Source organism: Mobula birostris, chromosome 8 (assembly GCF_030028105.1).
Source record: "Mobula birostris isolate sMobBir1 chromosome 8, sMobBir1.hap1, whole genome shotgun sequence".
Lineage (NCBI taxonomy): Eukaryota > Metazoa > Chordata > Chondrichthyes > Myliobatiformes > Myliobatidae > Mobula > Mobula birostris.
In genome coordinates this window covers 115092174-115108042 of record NC_092377.1, presented here as the reverse complement: position 1 = coordinate 115108042, position 15869 = coordinate 115092174, and the positions used below count along the sequence as shown (strand labels likewise).

The window sequence follows — 15869 nt, the reverse complement described above, 5'->3', positions numbered from 1 at the left end:
TGTTTGAGGAAATTACAAGTAGGCTAGACAAGGGAGATGCAGTGGATGTTCTATGTTTGGATTTTCAGAAGGCCTTTGACAAGGTGCCACACATGAGGCTACTTAACAAGATAAGAGCCCATGGAATTACAGGAAAGTTACATACGTGGATAGAGCGTTGGCTGATTGGCAGGAAACAGAGAGTGGGAATAAAGGGATCCCATTCTGGTTGGCTGCCGGTTACCAGTGGTATTCCACAGGGGTCCGTGTTGGGGCCGCTTCTTTTTACATTGTACATCAACGATTTGGATTATGGAATAGATGGCTTTGTGGCTAAGTTTGCTGACGATACGAAGATAGGTGGAGGGGCCGGTACTGCTGAGGAAACGGAGAGTCTGCAAAGAGACTTGGACAGATTGGAAGAATGGGCAAAGAAGTGGCAAATGAAATATAATGTTGGAAAGTGTATGGTTATGCACTTTGGCAGAAGAAATAAACAGGCAGACTATTATTTAAATGGGGAAAGAATTCAAAGTTCTGAGATGCAACGGGACTTAGGAGTCCTCGTACAGGATACCCTTAAGGTTAACCTCCAGGTTGAGTTGGTAGTGAAGAAGGCGAATGCAATGTTGGCATTCATTTCTAGAGGAATAGAGTATAGGAGCAAGGATGTGATGTTGAGGCTCTATAAGGCGCTGGTGAGACCTCACTTGGAGTAGTGTGGGCAGTTTTGGTCTCCTTATTTAAGAAAGGATGTGCTGACCTTGGAGAGGCTACAGAGAAGATTCACGAGAATGATTCCGGGAATGAGAGGGCTAACATATGAGGAACGTTTGTCCGCTCTTGGACTGTATTCCTTGGAGTTTAGAAGAATTGAGGGGGGACCTCATAGAAACATTTCGAATGTTGAAAGGCATGGACAGAGTGGGTGTGGCAAAGTTGTTTCCCATGATGGGGGAGTCTAGTACGAGAGGGCATGACTTAAGGATTGAAGGGCGCCCATTCAGAACAGAGATGCGAAGAAATTTTTTTAGCCAGAGGGTGGTGAATCTATGGAATCTGTTGCCACGTGTGGCAGTGGAGGCCAAGTCATTGGGTGTATTTAAGGCAGAGATTGATAGGTATCTGAGTAGCCAGGGCATCAAAGGTTATGGTGAGAAGGCGGGGGAGTGGGACTAAATGGGAGAATGAATCAGCTCATGATAAAATGGCAGAGCAGACTCGATGGGCCGAATGGCCGACTTCTGCTCCTTTGTCTTGTGTTCTTATGGTCTTGTGGTCTATACACACTGGTGGGAATGTTTAGGTATATAGGTCCAGTATATATGTCTATGCACACAGGTGGATATGTATAGGTATATAGGTCTGGTATATATGTCTCTGCACACTGGTTGGAATGTTTAGGTACATAGGTCTGGGATTGGTGGAACTGAGCTTGAAAAAAAATTCAAGTTTAAAAATAGCCTGATGGCTAAAGAAAAGAACTGAGGAAGGTTAAGTAATGGTTGAAAATAAATGAAAGAAAAATAGAAGACTCTGGGGCAGGGAAGGGTAGGCTGATCTTAGAGTAGGTTTGAAATTTGACATATTGTAGGTCAAAATGCCTGTCCTGTTCTGTGTTCTATTAGTAAAAACTGGATGAAACCCCAAGTCACAACAGAAAATCCTTCACAATTCAGCAGTAGTTCAAGTGAAAGATCTACATTGTTTCTCTTTCTATAGATGCCTTTCCAGAATTGTCTTTTTTTAAATCATTTTGGCTCATTATTGGCATTCATTATTTGGGATTCAATTGGAAACAACTATACACCATAAAGGTTATGACAGATCTGGATGGGCATGTGGCTGGTTGGACTGGTGTTCTGCTCTAACACGTGTTTCAACAATGTGAGTTGGTTATAATGTGATTGATGGATTAAGAAACATTACTTGCATTACATAAGCCCCACTGGTTACAGCACAATTGAGATTGTGAAAAACCCATTGAACTGTGTGCTTCAAAGGCAACTGCAGAATGTTCTGATTTATCGTGACTTTCATGAGGTTTATTGGGAAAATGATTATGCATTACAGAACCACCTATACCATATATTATTCAGCACAGGGACACCACGGTAATGAAGTGCTCATTACAGTATGACAGCATGGGGCATAAGCATTCAGAGTTCATTTCTGGCACTGATTGTAAGGAATTTTTACGTTCTCCCCGTGACCGCATAGGTTTCCTCTGGATGCTGTGGTTTCCCCTCACAGTCCAAAGACGGACCAGTTAATTTGTCATTGTAAATTGTCCTGTGATTAGCCTAAGTGGCTTGATGGGTGGTGTGACTCATTCCCCTATTCTATGCTTTATCTGTAAATGAGTGAGTAAGTACATAGTTAGATAGATAGATAAATCCCAATATTTCAATATCAACAGTAACGTGTGCACACTTGGGTGCAGCTAAGAGTCTTTCCCAAGGCAAAAACAAAGTTGGTTTACCATACCTTCTACACAATGTAAACAGAATTTCTATCAAATTAATTTCTGTAGGTTTGAGAATGATGACATATTACAAAAACTTGTGTGTCATGGAATTATTTTATTTTCCCTACGGGTATATGATTCGCAACAATTTCCTGATGTGATGCATAAATTTATGTTGAGAGTTAGAATAGTACAGCACAGGAAAAGATTCAAGGTTGCTTGGAGTCATTTTACCATTCAGCCCACCATGTCTCGCTGACTGTCATGTCAATCCAAACTAACTCTATTTGCCTGCACGTGGTCCATATCTCCCCATTCCCTGCCTGTTCCTGTGCCTGTCTAGATAACTCTGAAATATTGCCATTGCGTCTACTTCTACCACTCTGGCAACACATTCCAGCAACGTACCATTCTCGGTGGTTAGAAACATTTCCTGAAAGCCTCCCTTAAACTTTGGCCTCTCACTTTAAACCTACTGTATGCCCCTTAGTATCTGACATTACTATCCTAGGGGAAAAGCTCTATCTACGACATCCAGGTATGAAAGGGAAAGCAACCTGAAGTCGTGATACATGTTGGCACCAACGATATAGGCAGGAAGAGGGATGAGGTCCTGAAGTGTGAGTTTCAGGAACTAGGCAGAAGGCTGAAGAACAGGACCTCAAGGTGGCTTTCTCAGGATTGCTGCCAGTGCTACGTGATAGTGTTGGTAAGAATTGGAGGAGATGGCAGTTGAATGCATGGCTGAGGAGTTGGTGCAGGGAGCAGGGTTTTAGATTTTTGGATCATTGGGATCTTTTCTGGGGAAGGTGGGACCTGTACAGATTGGATGGGTTGCACCTAAGCTCGAGGGGGAGCAATATCCTTGCAGGTAGGTTTGCTAGCATGGTTCGGGAGGGTTTAAACTAATTTGCAAGGGGGTTGGGACCCGGAGTGATAGAGCAGTGAAAGAAGTGCACGGAGTAAAGCCAGATCTAACATATAGAGAGGCTTTGAGGAAAGAGAAAGGGTGTAAAGGTAGTAAGGTAGAAAGGCTAAAGTGCATGTACTTCAATGCAAGAAGCATAAGGAACAAAGGTGATGAACTGAGAGCTTGGATACATACATGGAACTTTGATGTAGTGGCCATTACAGAGACTTGGCTGACACCAGGGCAGGAATGGATTCTCAATATTCCCGGATTTCAGTGCCTTAAAAGGGATACAGAGGGGGGAAAATGGGGAGGAGGGGTGACATTACTGGTCGGGGATACTATTACAGCTACAGAAAGGGGGGGGGGTAATGTAGCAGAATCCTCTTTTGAGTCAGTATGGGTAGAAGTCAGGAACAGGAAGGGAGCAGTTACTCTATTGGGGGTATTCTATAGGCCCCCTGGTAGCAGCAGAGATACTGAGGAGCAGATTTTGGGAAAGGTGCGAAAATAACAGGGTTGTTATCATGGGTGACTTTAACTTCCCTAATATTGATTGACACCTGATTAGTTCCAAGGGTTTAGATGGGGCAGAGTTTGTTAAGTGTGTCCAGGACAGATTCCTGTCACAGTATGTTGACAGGCCGACTGGGGGAATACCATACTAGATCTAGTATTAGGTAACAAACCGGATCAGGTCACAGATCTCTCAGTGGGTGAGCATCTGGGGGACAGTGACCACCGCTCCCTGGCCTTTAGCATTATCATGGAAAAGGATAAGATCAGAGAGGACAGGAAAATTTTTAATTGGGGAAGGGCAAATTATGAGGCTATAAGGCTAGAGCTGGCGGGTGTGAATTGGGATGATGTTTTTGCAGGGAAATGTGCTATGGACATGTGTCGATGTTTAGGGATCTCTTGCATGACGTTAGGGATAAATTTGTCCCGGCGAGGAAGATAAAGAATGGTAGGGTGAAGGAACCATGGGTGACAAGTGAGGTGGAAAATCTAGTCAGATGGAAGAAGGCAGCATACATGAGGTTTAGGAAGCAAGGATCAGATGGGTCTATTGAGGAATATAGCGTAGCAAGAAAGGAACTTAAGAAGGGGCTGAGAAGAGCAAGAAGGGGGCATGAGAAGGCCTTGGAGAGTAGGGTAAAGGAAAACCCCAAGGCATTCTTCAATTATGTGAAGAACAAAAAGATGACAGGAGTGAAGGTAGGACCGATTAGAGATAAAGGTGGGAAGATGTGCCTGGAGGCTGTGGAAGTGAGCGAGGTCCTCAATGAATACTTCTCTTCAGTATTCACCAATGAGAGGGAACTTGATGACGGTGAGGACAATATGAGTGAGGTTGATGTTCTGGAGCATGTTGATATTAAGGGAGAGGAGGTGTTGGAGTTGTTAAAATACATTAGAACAGATAAGTCCACAGGGCCTGACGGAATATTCCCCAGGCTGCTCCACGAGGCGAGAGAAGAGATTGCTGAGCCTCTGGTTTTTTTACTCAGAGAGTGGTTGGTGCATGGAATGCACTGCCTGAGTCAGTGGTGGAGGCAGATACACTAGTGAAATTTAAGACACTACTAGACAGGTATATGGAGGAATTTAAGGTGGGGGGTTATATGGGAGACAGGGTTTGAGGGTCGGCACAACATTGTGGGCCGAAGGGCCTGTTCTGTGCTGTATTATTCTATGTTCTGTGTACATTAGGGGAAAAGCCCTATCTACATTATTTATGCCTCTGATAATTTTACATATGGACTCTGACAGAGAAAGCAATCCAAATTTGTCCAAACACTCCTTATTACTAATCCGCTCCAATCCAGGCAGCATCCTGGTAGAGCTGCTCTGCACCCTCTCTAAAGTCTCTGCATCTTTCCTGTAGCATGGCAAGTAGAATTACAGAGAATAGTAGCCGGTTTTATTATTTTGCCAATGAATCAGTTTTACTACTTTAAACGATAGATATCATTTTGCATTGGTTTAGGCTGACAATTTATTGTATTACAGGACAAAAAGGAAGAGCATCCCTCAGTTGTGCTTGGACTCACTTTGAAAGGCATGCATATCTATCAGGTAAAATTTTATGGGGTTGATTAATATTGAGTATGCAACTGCTTCTAGAAATCATCTTATAATCAATTTTATAAATTTTGAGTAACACATAGAAAATGCTGGAGGAACCCAGCAGGGCAGGCTCTGAAAAGGACTGTTCATTCCTCTGGAAAGGAATAAAGAGTCCATGTTTTGGGCTTCAAAACTCTTTATCAGCACTAGGAAGGAAAGGAGAAGAAGCCAAAATAAGGAATAAGAAGTTGGGGGAGCGGAAGGAGGACGAGCTAGATAGGTGAAGTCAGGTGGGGTGGTGAAGTCAGAAGCTGGGAGGTGTTAGGTGGAAAAGGTAAAGGGGCTGAAGAAGGAGGAACGTCATGGGAGAAAGGGCAGGAGGAGGGGCATCAGTGGGAGGTGATAGGCAGTTGATGGGGAGAAGTAAGAGGCCAGAGTGCAGAATAGTAGTAGGCTGGGGGAAATTACCAGAAGTTAAAGAAATCATAAATGTAGGTGTGGTTGCGACATAATATTTACTTATTATTATATACTTCATCTTTGTACTGTGTTTACAGGAGATTCACAATGTCCGACATTTGTTGTACGACTTTCCCTGGTCAAATATTGGCAAGCTAACTTTTCTGGTAGGTGTAGGAATGCAGTACTACCAGTGCTGGAATCTTGCAAGTCTGGTTTAAACAGGGAGATAGCTCTCGAGCGAATACCCTGCATTGTGCTGTTTCTTTTGATATAACTCCAAAGTGTTTCACTTTGCAAAATAGAAATACCAGAATCTTTTTCCTTTGTGGTAAGAGTATACTATAAATTTGCAATGTTTTCCTCCCTTATTTAAATGGTTTTGTTATTCTGTAGTGTACTTCATTAATTTATTTAATTTAGAGGTACAGTGTGGAACAAGCCCTTCGAGCCGCACCACCCAGTAACCCACCGATTTAACCCTACTAATCACAGGACTATTTACAATAACTAATTAACCGACTATTGTCTTTGGACTGTGGGCGGAAACCCACAGGCACATGGGAGGGAACGTACAAACTTGCTTACAGAGGATGCCGGAATTGAACTCTGACCTCCGATGCCCTGAGCTGTAGTAGCATTGCACAAACCACTACTCTATTGTGGCACCCCTTCCACCATTTTCTAACAGATAAAAGCTGTTTTCTGACTGAATCCATTTGAGATACGGGCAGAATGATGACCAGAGAGGGAGTGATAGCCAGGGGCAGAGGTGGAGTGATAGCCAACATAGCATGTCCACAACTTACGAACGCTTACTAACTTGTTCGTCTTTGGAACGTGGAATGAAACCAGAGCGCCCAAAGGAAACCAAAGCAATCATGGAGAGAACGTAGAAACAACCTTACAGACAGCGACAATAATTGAACCCGGATCCTCCATTGTTCACAAGATGCCAACAAAGCCCAGGTGTGTCGAGAGCTTTTCCGAATATCCAGCTCTTGGTCGTTTTGCTGTTGGTGACATGAGACAGGCGGTTGCTGTTGGTTTGATCAAACCAGTTGCTAAGGAAGAAATTTCCACGAAAGCCCAAGGCTACCAGTAAGGTATTAAACAAGAAGTGAATATTACTACTGGCCATCAAAATCCATCAAACCCTGAGGCTTGCACCAAGGTGTCAGTGTGTGTTCACCGTAAAATTATAGTGGTTAGTTTAACTCTTAATAGCACTACACTACCCTGCTGCCCTACGTGAAATTAAATAGGTGTAACTAAAAGAGACAAAACAGGATCTCAGAGGACTTTGCACACGAGTTAACACTTGGATACCTTTTTTGTTCCAGGGAAAGAAATTTGAGATCCAGCCGGATGGTTTGCCCTCGGCTCGGAAGTTGATCTATTACACAGGCTGTCCGTTCCGATCCAAGCATCTCCTGCAGCTCCTCAGCAATAGTCACCGGCTCTATATGAACATTCAGCCTGTGCTCAGACAGATCCGGAAAATGGAAGAAACAGAAGGTGAGAACACAACAGATGAATTAGGTGTGTGGAGAAGCACAAAATTAAGATTCACAATGCAGTGAGCGCTTCTCACTTAAAAAGGTTAATTTTTAACATTTAAATGTGAGAGGTGACTTATAGAGGTGTACAAGATGAAATGAGGCATAGATAGAGTGGATATCCTGAATCTTTTTCCGAGGGCAAAAATGGCTAATACAGGGGGCATAATTTTAAGGTGAACACACAGAAAATGCCAGAGGTACTGGGCGGGTCAGACAGCACCTATTGGAGAGGAATAAACAGCTGCGTTTCAAGCCAATTATTTATTCTTTTCCATAGATGCTGCCTGACCTATTGAGTTTCTCCAGCATTTGTGTGTATTGCTCTGGATTTCCAGCATCTGTACTATCTGTTGAGTTTATCATTCTAAGGTTACTGGAGGGAAGTATAGATGAGACTGTTAGAGGGTCACTGAGATTAGGGTGTCGGGTGGTGGTAGATTTGTTAGGGACATTTAAGTAACTTTCTGATAGGCACATAGATTGTAGAAAAATTGCGGGCTGTGTAGGAGGGATGGGTTAGAGTGATCTTAGAATTGGATAGAAGTTCAGCATAACATTGTGGACAGAAGGCTCTGTAGTATGATGTAGTGTTCTATGTTTCCATGTTCTACTCCAACCCACATTAGCTATTATCTTTTTATGCATATACTGTAGGGTGATTTACAATGGCCAGTTAATCGACTAACACGAGCTGTGGGAGGAAACCCATGCAATCACAGGGAGAACATGAAAACTCCGCACTTAAAGCACCAGAGGTCAAGACTGAACCCACCTCACTGGTGCTGTGAGGTAGCATCTCTAGTAACTCCGCCACTCAGCCACCAATTCTGCGCTATTCAGTTTTCCTGCGTGGCATAGATCCAAAGGACAGTGCCAGCTTCAAGGACAGACTGGTCAGCATGCAGCAATAAAAGCAGAGAGCCACAGAAAGGTCCAACCAAAATGGTTCTTTGTAAGACTGGATTTGTCTCAGGGATTTGGACTGAAAATGGGAACCTGAATGAAAAAGTGCCAGCCTCTTCATTATAAACTCAAAACAAAAACCATCAGTTGTACATTACTGGAAATCCTGGGTTTTACATCATTGTGACATGGTGCCACATTGAGTGTTCCTAATTGACTGAGCTCCTGCTGCTTTCTCGTGATAGGAATATACTGTAAACTGCTGTTAATCATTTCTTGTTTCAGCCAACGTTTCATTGATTCTATTGTTATTATTCTATTATGGAATTTTTGATTATGCCCGCAAGAAAATGAATCTTTAGGTTGTATATGGTGACATATATGTACTTTGATAATATATTTACTTTGAACTTTTGATCTCCTTCCCCTCTTCCCCCCCCCCCCCACCTTCTTTTTCCGGCTTCTGCCATCTTCCTTTCTGGCCTTGTTGAAGGGTCTCACCTGAAACATTGACTATTTATTCCCCTCCATTGATGCTGCCTGACTTGCTGAATTCCTCCACCATTTTGTGTCGATTGCTATGTATATTTCTCTGATTGTAACATGATTGTAATACTTCCAATTCACACAATTCTTCAATCTCCAATGAACTAGCCAATATACAAATGCCAATAATAGTGTATTTATTTTGTTTTCATAAGAAACTAGTACTGTACTTCAAAAGCTTGAGTAGTACAAAACACACACAAAGTGCTGGAAGAACTCAGCAGGCCAGGCAGCATTTATGGCAGAGGTTCTCAACGTTTTTTTATGTCGTGGACCCCTACCATTAACCGAGGGGTCCTTGGTCACCAGGTTGGGAACCTGTGATCAATGGAGAGAAATAAACTGTCAATGAGCAATAAAGAACCCATTATTTCATTTAGTAATCCCACTTACAAAGCATGGAATGAAAGTTCAAAGTAAATTTATTATCAAAGTAGTATATGTCATCATATGAAAACCTTGAGATTCATTTTTCTGGCAGGCATTCACTGCAGAACAAAGAAATACGATAAAATCAGTGAAAAACTGACAAGCAACCAATGTGCAAAAGAAGATAAACTGTGAAAATGCAAAATCATATTAATAATAAGTAAGTAATACTGAGAATATGAGTTGTAGGGTTATTGAAAGTGAGTTCTTATGTTGTGTTCAGTGATCAGTTCAGTATTAGACATATCAGCTCCAAAGTTTGTCAATTTACTCTTTTAATCATCTGCGACAGTGAATAACCTAACTAATTTATTGTGTATTTCTTTTGGGGAAATACAGTTTGTGCATTAATATGAAAGGCAATTCTTCACTCTACAGATAAAAAGCGCTACAGGGAATCATATATCAGTGATACCTTTGAGATGGATCTCGAACGACTAGATGCACATTCCCATGGCAGTGGGAGCAGCCAGGGAAGCGGAAGGAACAAATGTCCCTCTCGTCAGTCAACGGTCAGCCACAGCAGTTCACACACCTCTGGAATTGAGGCAGATTCAAGATACAGAATGTCTGAAGAAATGGCAGTGGATGAGCCATTGTCCAGTGAAGCTGTGCACAGTACGGCTCAATCGTGTAGTTCTATGATGAGCTGTGGAAGCTCCCATACATCAGGAATTGGGAGCAACAACAAATATCGAACAGAGAATAATGGTAAGGACATTGGTGAGAAGTTCAGCAAAGTGTGGATAGAGTAAAAGCATAAGTTAAAAAAGAGAAAAGTAAGGGTGAAGTGCAGAAAAGTCAAGTACAAAAGAAACAAAGATTATTAGATTTTAAAAGCACAATGAGCGTAAGGGCACTTTATTTGAATGCCCGTAGTATTTAAAACAAGGTTAGTGAACTTGTGGCACAAATCAGTATAAAGGGGTATGATTTAGTGGCTATTACAGAAACGTAGTTGCAGGGTGGAGAGAATTGGGAATTAAATATCCAATGACATCAGATAATACAGAAGGATAGGCAGGAAGGTAAGGGAGGTGGGGTAGCACTCTTAATTAAGGATGAGATCAGGGCGATAGTGAGACTATATAAGATCTAAGGAGCAGAATTTTGAATCTATCTGGGTTGAGATTAGGAATAGTAAGGGGGGGGGGATCACTGGTGGGAGTTGTTTATTGGCCACTGAATAATAAATTACAGTGGCACAAGCAACAAACCGAGAAATATATGAGACATGTAAGAATGGAACAGCAATTATTGTGGTGGACTATAACTTGCACATAGATTAGGTGAATCAAGTTGGTCAAGGCAGTCTTGAGGAGGACTTCATGGCATGCATAGGTGATCGCTTTCTTGAACAGCATGTTACTGAATCTATAAAGGAACATGGTTTCTTAGATCTGGTCCTGTTGAATAAGACAGGTAAAATTAGTGATCTTGTAGTGAGGGATGCTCTTGGAAAGAGTGGTCATAGTATGATTGAGTTTCTCATACAAATAGAGGGTGCAATAGTTCAATCTAAAACCAGTGTATTATGCCTAAACAAGGGAGACTACAACGGTATGAGGGAGGAGTTGGATCGGGTAGACTGGGAACACAGGCTATATGGTGGGACGGTGGGACGGTTGAGGAACAGTGGAAGACTTTCAAAGAGATTTTTCACGGTGCTGAACCAAAGCAGTTAAAAGCAAGGACAGTAAGGGTGGGAGGAGCCCACCAGAGATAACTAAGGAAATAAAGGAAGGTATCAAACTAAAAGCTCATGCATACAAGAGTAGTGGAAACTGGAAGATTGGGAAAACTTTAAAAAGCAACGAAGAACCACTAAGCGAGCAATAAATAGGGAAGCTAGATTATGAAAATAAACTAGCAGAAAATAGAAAAAGAGATATTAAAAGTTTTTATAATTATATGAAGTGGAAAATGGTGGCTAAAGTGAACATAGGTTCCTTGGAGGACGAGAAGGGAGAATTGATATTGGGTAATGAGGAAATGGCAAGAGGCTTTGAACGACTATTTTTTGTCAGTCTTCACCATGGAGGACACATCTAATATGCCAAAGAGATGTTACAGATGCAATGGGAGGCATCCTTGATACAATAGCCATTACTAAAGAGGTAGTGCTGAGCAAACTTGTGGGCCTGAAGATAGACAAGTCCCCTGGTCCTGATGGAATACATCCCAGGATACTGAAAGAAATGGCAGAAGTTAGAGGAGAGGCTTTGGTGATAATTTACCAAAATTTTCTGGACTCTGAGCAGGTCCCGACAGATTGTAACACAGCGAATGTCACGCACTGTTCAAAAACAGATGTAGGCAAAAGGCAGGTAACTATAGGCCAGTTAGTTTAACATCTGTAGTTGGGAAAATGCTTGAAGCTGCCATTAAAGAAGAAATAGCAAGGTATCTGGAAATAAGTGGATCCATCTAGCAGATGCAGCATGGATTCAGCAAAGGCAGGTCCTGTTTGACAAACTTACTGGAGTTCTTTGAGGATATAATGAGCTCAGAGGATAGAGGGGAACGGATGGACGTTATTTACTTAGATTGTTGGGGTGATATATTAGCATGGTAGAGGATTGGTTAACTAATAGAAAGCAGAGAGTTGGGATACATGGGTTGGCAATCAGTGGTGAGCGGTGTACCCGCAGGGGTCAGTGCTGGGCCTGCAACTGTTCACGATAAACAATAACGATCTGGAAGAGGGGACTGAGGGTAGTGTATCTAAGTTTGCTGATGTTACTAAATTTGACTGGAAAAGCAGATTGTGCAGAGAATACAGAGAGTCTGCAGAGAGATATAGATGGGTTAAGTGAGTGGGCAAGGGTTTGGCAAATGGAGTACAATGTTGATAATTGTGAGGTGATCCACTTTGGAAGGAAAAATGAAAGATCAGATTATTATTTAAATGGTAAAAGACTGCAGCATGCTGCTGGGCAGAGGGTCTTGGAGTGCTTGTGCATGAATCATAAAAGGTTGGTTTGCAGGTACAGCAGGCTATCAAGAATGCAAATGGAATGTTGGCCTTCATTGCTAGAGGGATTGAATTTAAGAGCAGAGAGGTCATGCTGCAACAATACAGGGTACTGGTGAGGCCGCACCTGGGGTACTGCGTGCAGTTCTGGTCTCCTTGTTGTGGAAGGATTTCAGTCCTGCTGAAGGGTTTTGGCCTAAAAATGTGGACTGTTTTCTTTTCCATAGATGCTGCCTGGCCTGCTGAGTTCCTCCAGCATTTTGTGTGTGTTGCTCAGATTTTCTCTTGTTTTTGTTGAGGAAGGATATACTGGCTTTGGAGGCAGTGCAGAGGAGGTTCACCAGGTTGATTCCAGAGATGAGAGCGTTAGACTATGAGGAGAAATTGAGTCGTAGGGACCATACTTGCTGGAATTCAGAAGGATGATAGGAGATCTTATAGAAATATATAAGATTATGAAAGGGATAGATAAGATAGAAGCAGGAAAGTTGTTTCCACTGGTAGGTGAGACTAGAACTGGGGGGCATGGCCTCAAGATTCTGAGGAGTAAATTTAGGATGGCGGTGTGGAGGAACTGCTTTTCCCAAGAAGTGGTGAATCTATGGAATTCTCTGCCCAATATATTTAAGAGGGGTCACAGTTTGAGGATAAAGGGGAAGCCTTTTAGTACTGAGATTAGGAAAAACTTCTTCACACAGAGAGTGGTGAATCTGTGGAATTCTCTGCCACAGGAAACAGTTGAGGCCAGTTCATTGGCTATATTTAAGAGGGAGTTAGATATGGCCCTTGTGGCTACGGGGGTCAGGGGGTATGAAGGGAAGGCTGGTGCGGGGTTCTGAGTTGGATGATCAACCATGATCATAATAAATGGCGGTGCAGGCTCGAAGGGCCGAATGGCCTACTCCTGCACCTATTTTCTATGTTTAAGACAAGGTTGGACAGATTTTTGCATAGTAGGGGAATTAACGGTTATGGGGGAGAGGCAGGTAGGTGGAGATGAGTCCATGATCTTAGCAAATGGTGGAGCAGGCTCGACGGGTCGGATGGCCTACTTCTGCTCCTGTTTCTTATGTTCTTATGTTTTATGCTGTAGCATTGTATGGCTGTATATTGGTAAATTAGAATCATTATCCTAATCACTTAAACATCATCATACCAATTGGTGTAAAAAGTAATTATCACTGGAACTGAGATGCAGTGTCATCCAGATAGATCAGTCTATGGAGAATAACGTAGAGGTACAGTAGTACTAGTGGAAGACAATAACAGAATGCAGAATATAATGTTACTGTTGCAGAGGAAGTGCAGTGCAGATTGACAAATTAGGTGCAAGAACTATGATGAGATACATTGAGAGATGCTGGATATTTATGTTAAACATTTTTTTGAAATGTCCCTTTGAAACAGAGATAAAAATGCACTTTTATGAAATTAACTCTTGCCTGATGTTCAGATTTTAGAATTCTGAATAAATAAGACTATTACTTTCATTTTTATTTAGAGATACAGCGTGGAAGAGGCCCTTCTGGTCCTTCAAATTGCACTGCCCAGCAACCCACCAATTTAACCACTAACCTAATCACAGGACAATCTGCAGTTAACCTACTAACCGGTACATCATTAGACCAAAAGACCATAAGGCATTGGCGCAGAATTAGGCCATTCAGCCCATCAAGTCTGCGCCGGCAGTCCATCATGGCTAATCCGAGATGCCACTCAACCCCATACACCTACTTCCTCACCATAACATTTGATGCCCTGATCAAACAGGAAACTGTCAACTTCTGCTTTAAATATACTCACAGATTTGGCCTAGTCCGCAGTCTGTGGCAGAGCATTCCACAGATTCATTACTCTTGCTAAGAAAAAGTATTAAAAAATCCTGCTTACCTCTATCTAAAAGGTCATTCCTCAATTTTGAAGCTGTGCCCTCTAGTTCTGGATACCCCCACCATACGAAACGTCCTCTCCACATCCACCTTATCTAGTCTTTTAACATTGTCAGGTTTCAATGAGAGCACCCCACGTTCTTCTAAATTCCAGTGAGTACAAACCCAAAGCTGTCAACCGCTCTTCATATGTTAACCCCTTCATTCCCAGAATCATCCTCATCAATCTCCTCCAATAACAATACTTCTTTTCTGAGATATGGGACCCAAAACTGTTGACAATACTCCAAGTGCGGCCTGAGTAGTGTCTTATAAAGCCTCAGCATTATCGCCTTGATTTTATATTCTATTCCCCTTGAAATAAATGCCAACATTGCATTTGCTTTCTTTACTATTGACTCAATCTGCAAATTAACCTCTGGGAGTCTTGCACAAGGACTCCTTCGTCCCTCTGCACCTCTGGTGTTTGAACCTTCTCTCCATTTAGATAATGATCCGCACTATTGTTTCCTTTACCAAAGTGCATTGTCATACATTTCCCAACTCTGAATTTCATCTGCCACTTTTTTGCCCATTCTTTCAATTTGTCTAGGTCCTGCTGCAATTGCATTGCTTCCTCAGCACTACTTACCTATCTTTATATCATCTGCAAATGTTGCTACAAAACCATTAATTCCATTATCCAAATCATTGGCAAACAATGTGAAAAGTAGAGGTTCCAATACTGACCCCTGAGGAACACCACTAGTCACTGGCAGCCAACCAGAAAAAGCCCCCTTTATTCCCACTTGCTATCTCCTGCCTGTCAGCCATTTCTCCATCCATGCCAGTATCTTTCCTGTAACAACATCGGATTTTATCTTGTTAAGTAGCCTTATGTGCGGCACCTTATCAAATGTCTTCTGAAAATCCAAGTAAATGACATCGATGACATCTCCTTTGTCTACCCTGCTTGTTACTTCTTCAAAGAACTCTAACAGATTTGTCAGGTTTGACTTCCTGTTACAGAAACCATGCTGACTTTGACTTATTTTATCATTTGTCTCCGAGTACCCTGAAACCTCATCCTTAATAATAGACTCCAACACTCTCCCAACCACTGAGGTTAGGCTAACTGGCCTATAATTTCCTTCCTTTTGCCTTCTTCATTTCTTTAAAGAGCGAAGTGACATTTCCAATCTTCCAGTCCTCCGGAACCATGCCAGAATCAAGTGATTCTTGAAAAATCAATTCAGCAAGCTCTCTCAGGACCCTGGGATGTAGTCCATCTGGTCCAGGTGACTTATCCACCTTAAGACCTTTGAGTTTCCCTAGCACTTTTCCCTTTGTAATAGCAAAACTCCTGCTCCCTGACACTCACAGACCTCTGGCACATTGCTACTGTCTTCCATAGTGAAGACTGATTCAAAGTACAGGTTTCCCCCACCATCTGAAGGTAGAGCGTTCCTATGAAACGGTTCATAAGCCGAAATGTCGTAAAGCGAAGAAGCAATTACCATTTATTTATATGGGAAAATTTTGTGAACGTTCGCAGACCCAAAAATAACCTACCAAATCATGCCAAATAACACATAAAACCTAAAATAACAGTAACATATAGTAAAAGCAGGAATGATATGATAAATACACAGCCTATATAAAGTAGAAATACTTTTCCACAATCATTGCCGGCACAGGTCTC

General features: G+C 42.2%; 1 protein-coding gene across 4 annotated transcripts in view; it reads left to right on the top strand.

Annotated features, from left to right (window-relative positions):
- Positions 1 to 15869, top strand: part of LOC140202284 (FERM domain-containing protein 6-like) — a 181463-nt gene that overhangs the window by 150648 nt on the left and 14946 nt on the right. For all 4 annotated transcript variants that reach the window (XM_072267178.1, XM_072267179.1, XM_072267176.1 and 1 more), the window contains exons 8-11: positions 5370 to 5435; positions 5984 to 6052; positions 7229 to 7403; positions 9704 to 10036. In XM_072267178.1, coding sequence (XP_072123279.1) covers positions 5370 to 5435; positions 5984 to 6052; positions 7229 to 7403; positions 9704 to 10036 — 643 coding nt within the window. The remainder of the gene's footprint in view (positions 1 to 5369; positions 5436 to 5983; positions 6053 to 7228; positions 7404 to 9703; positions 10037 to 15869) is intronic.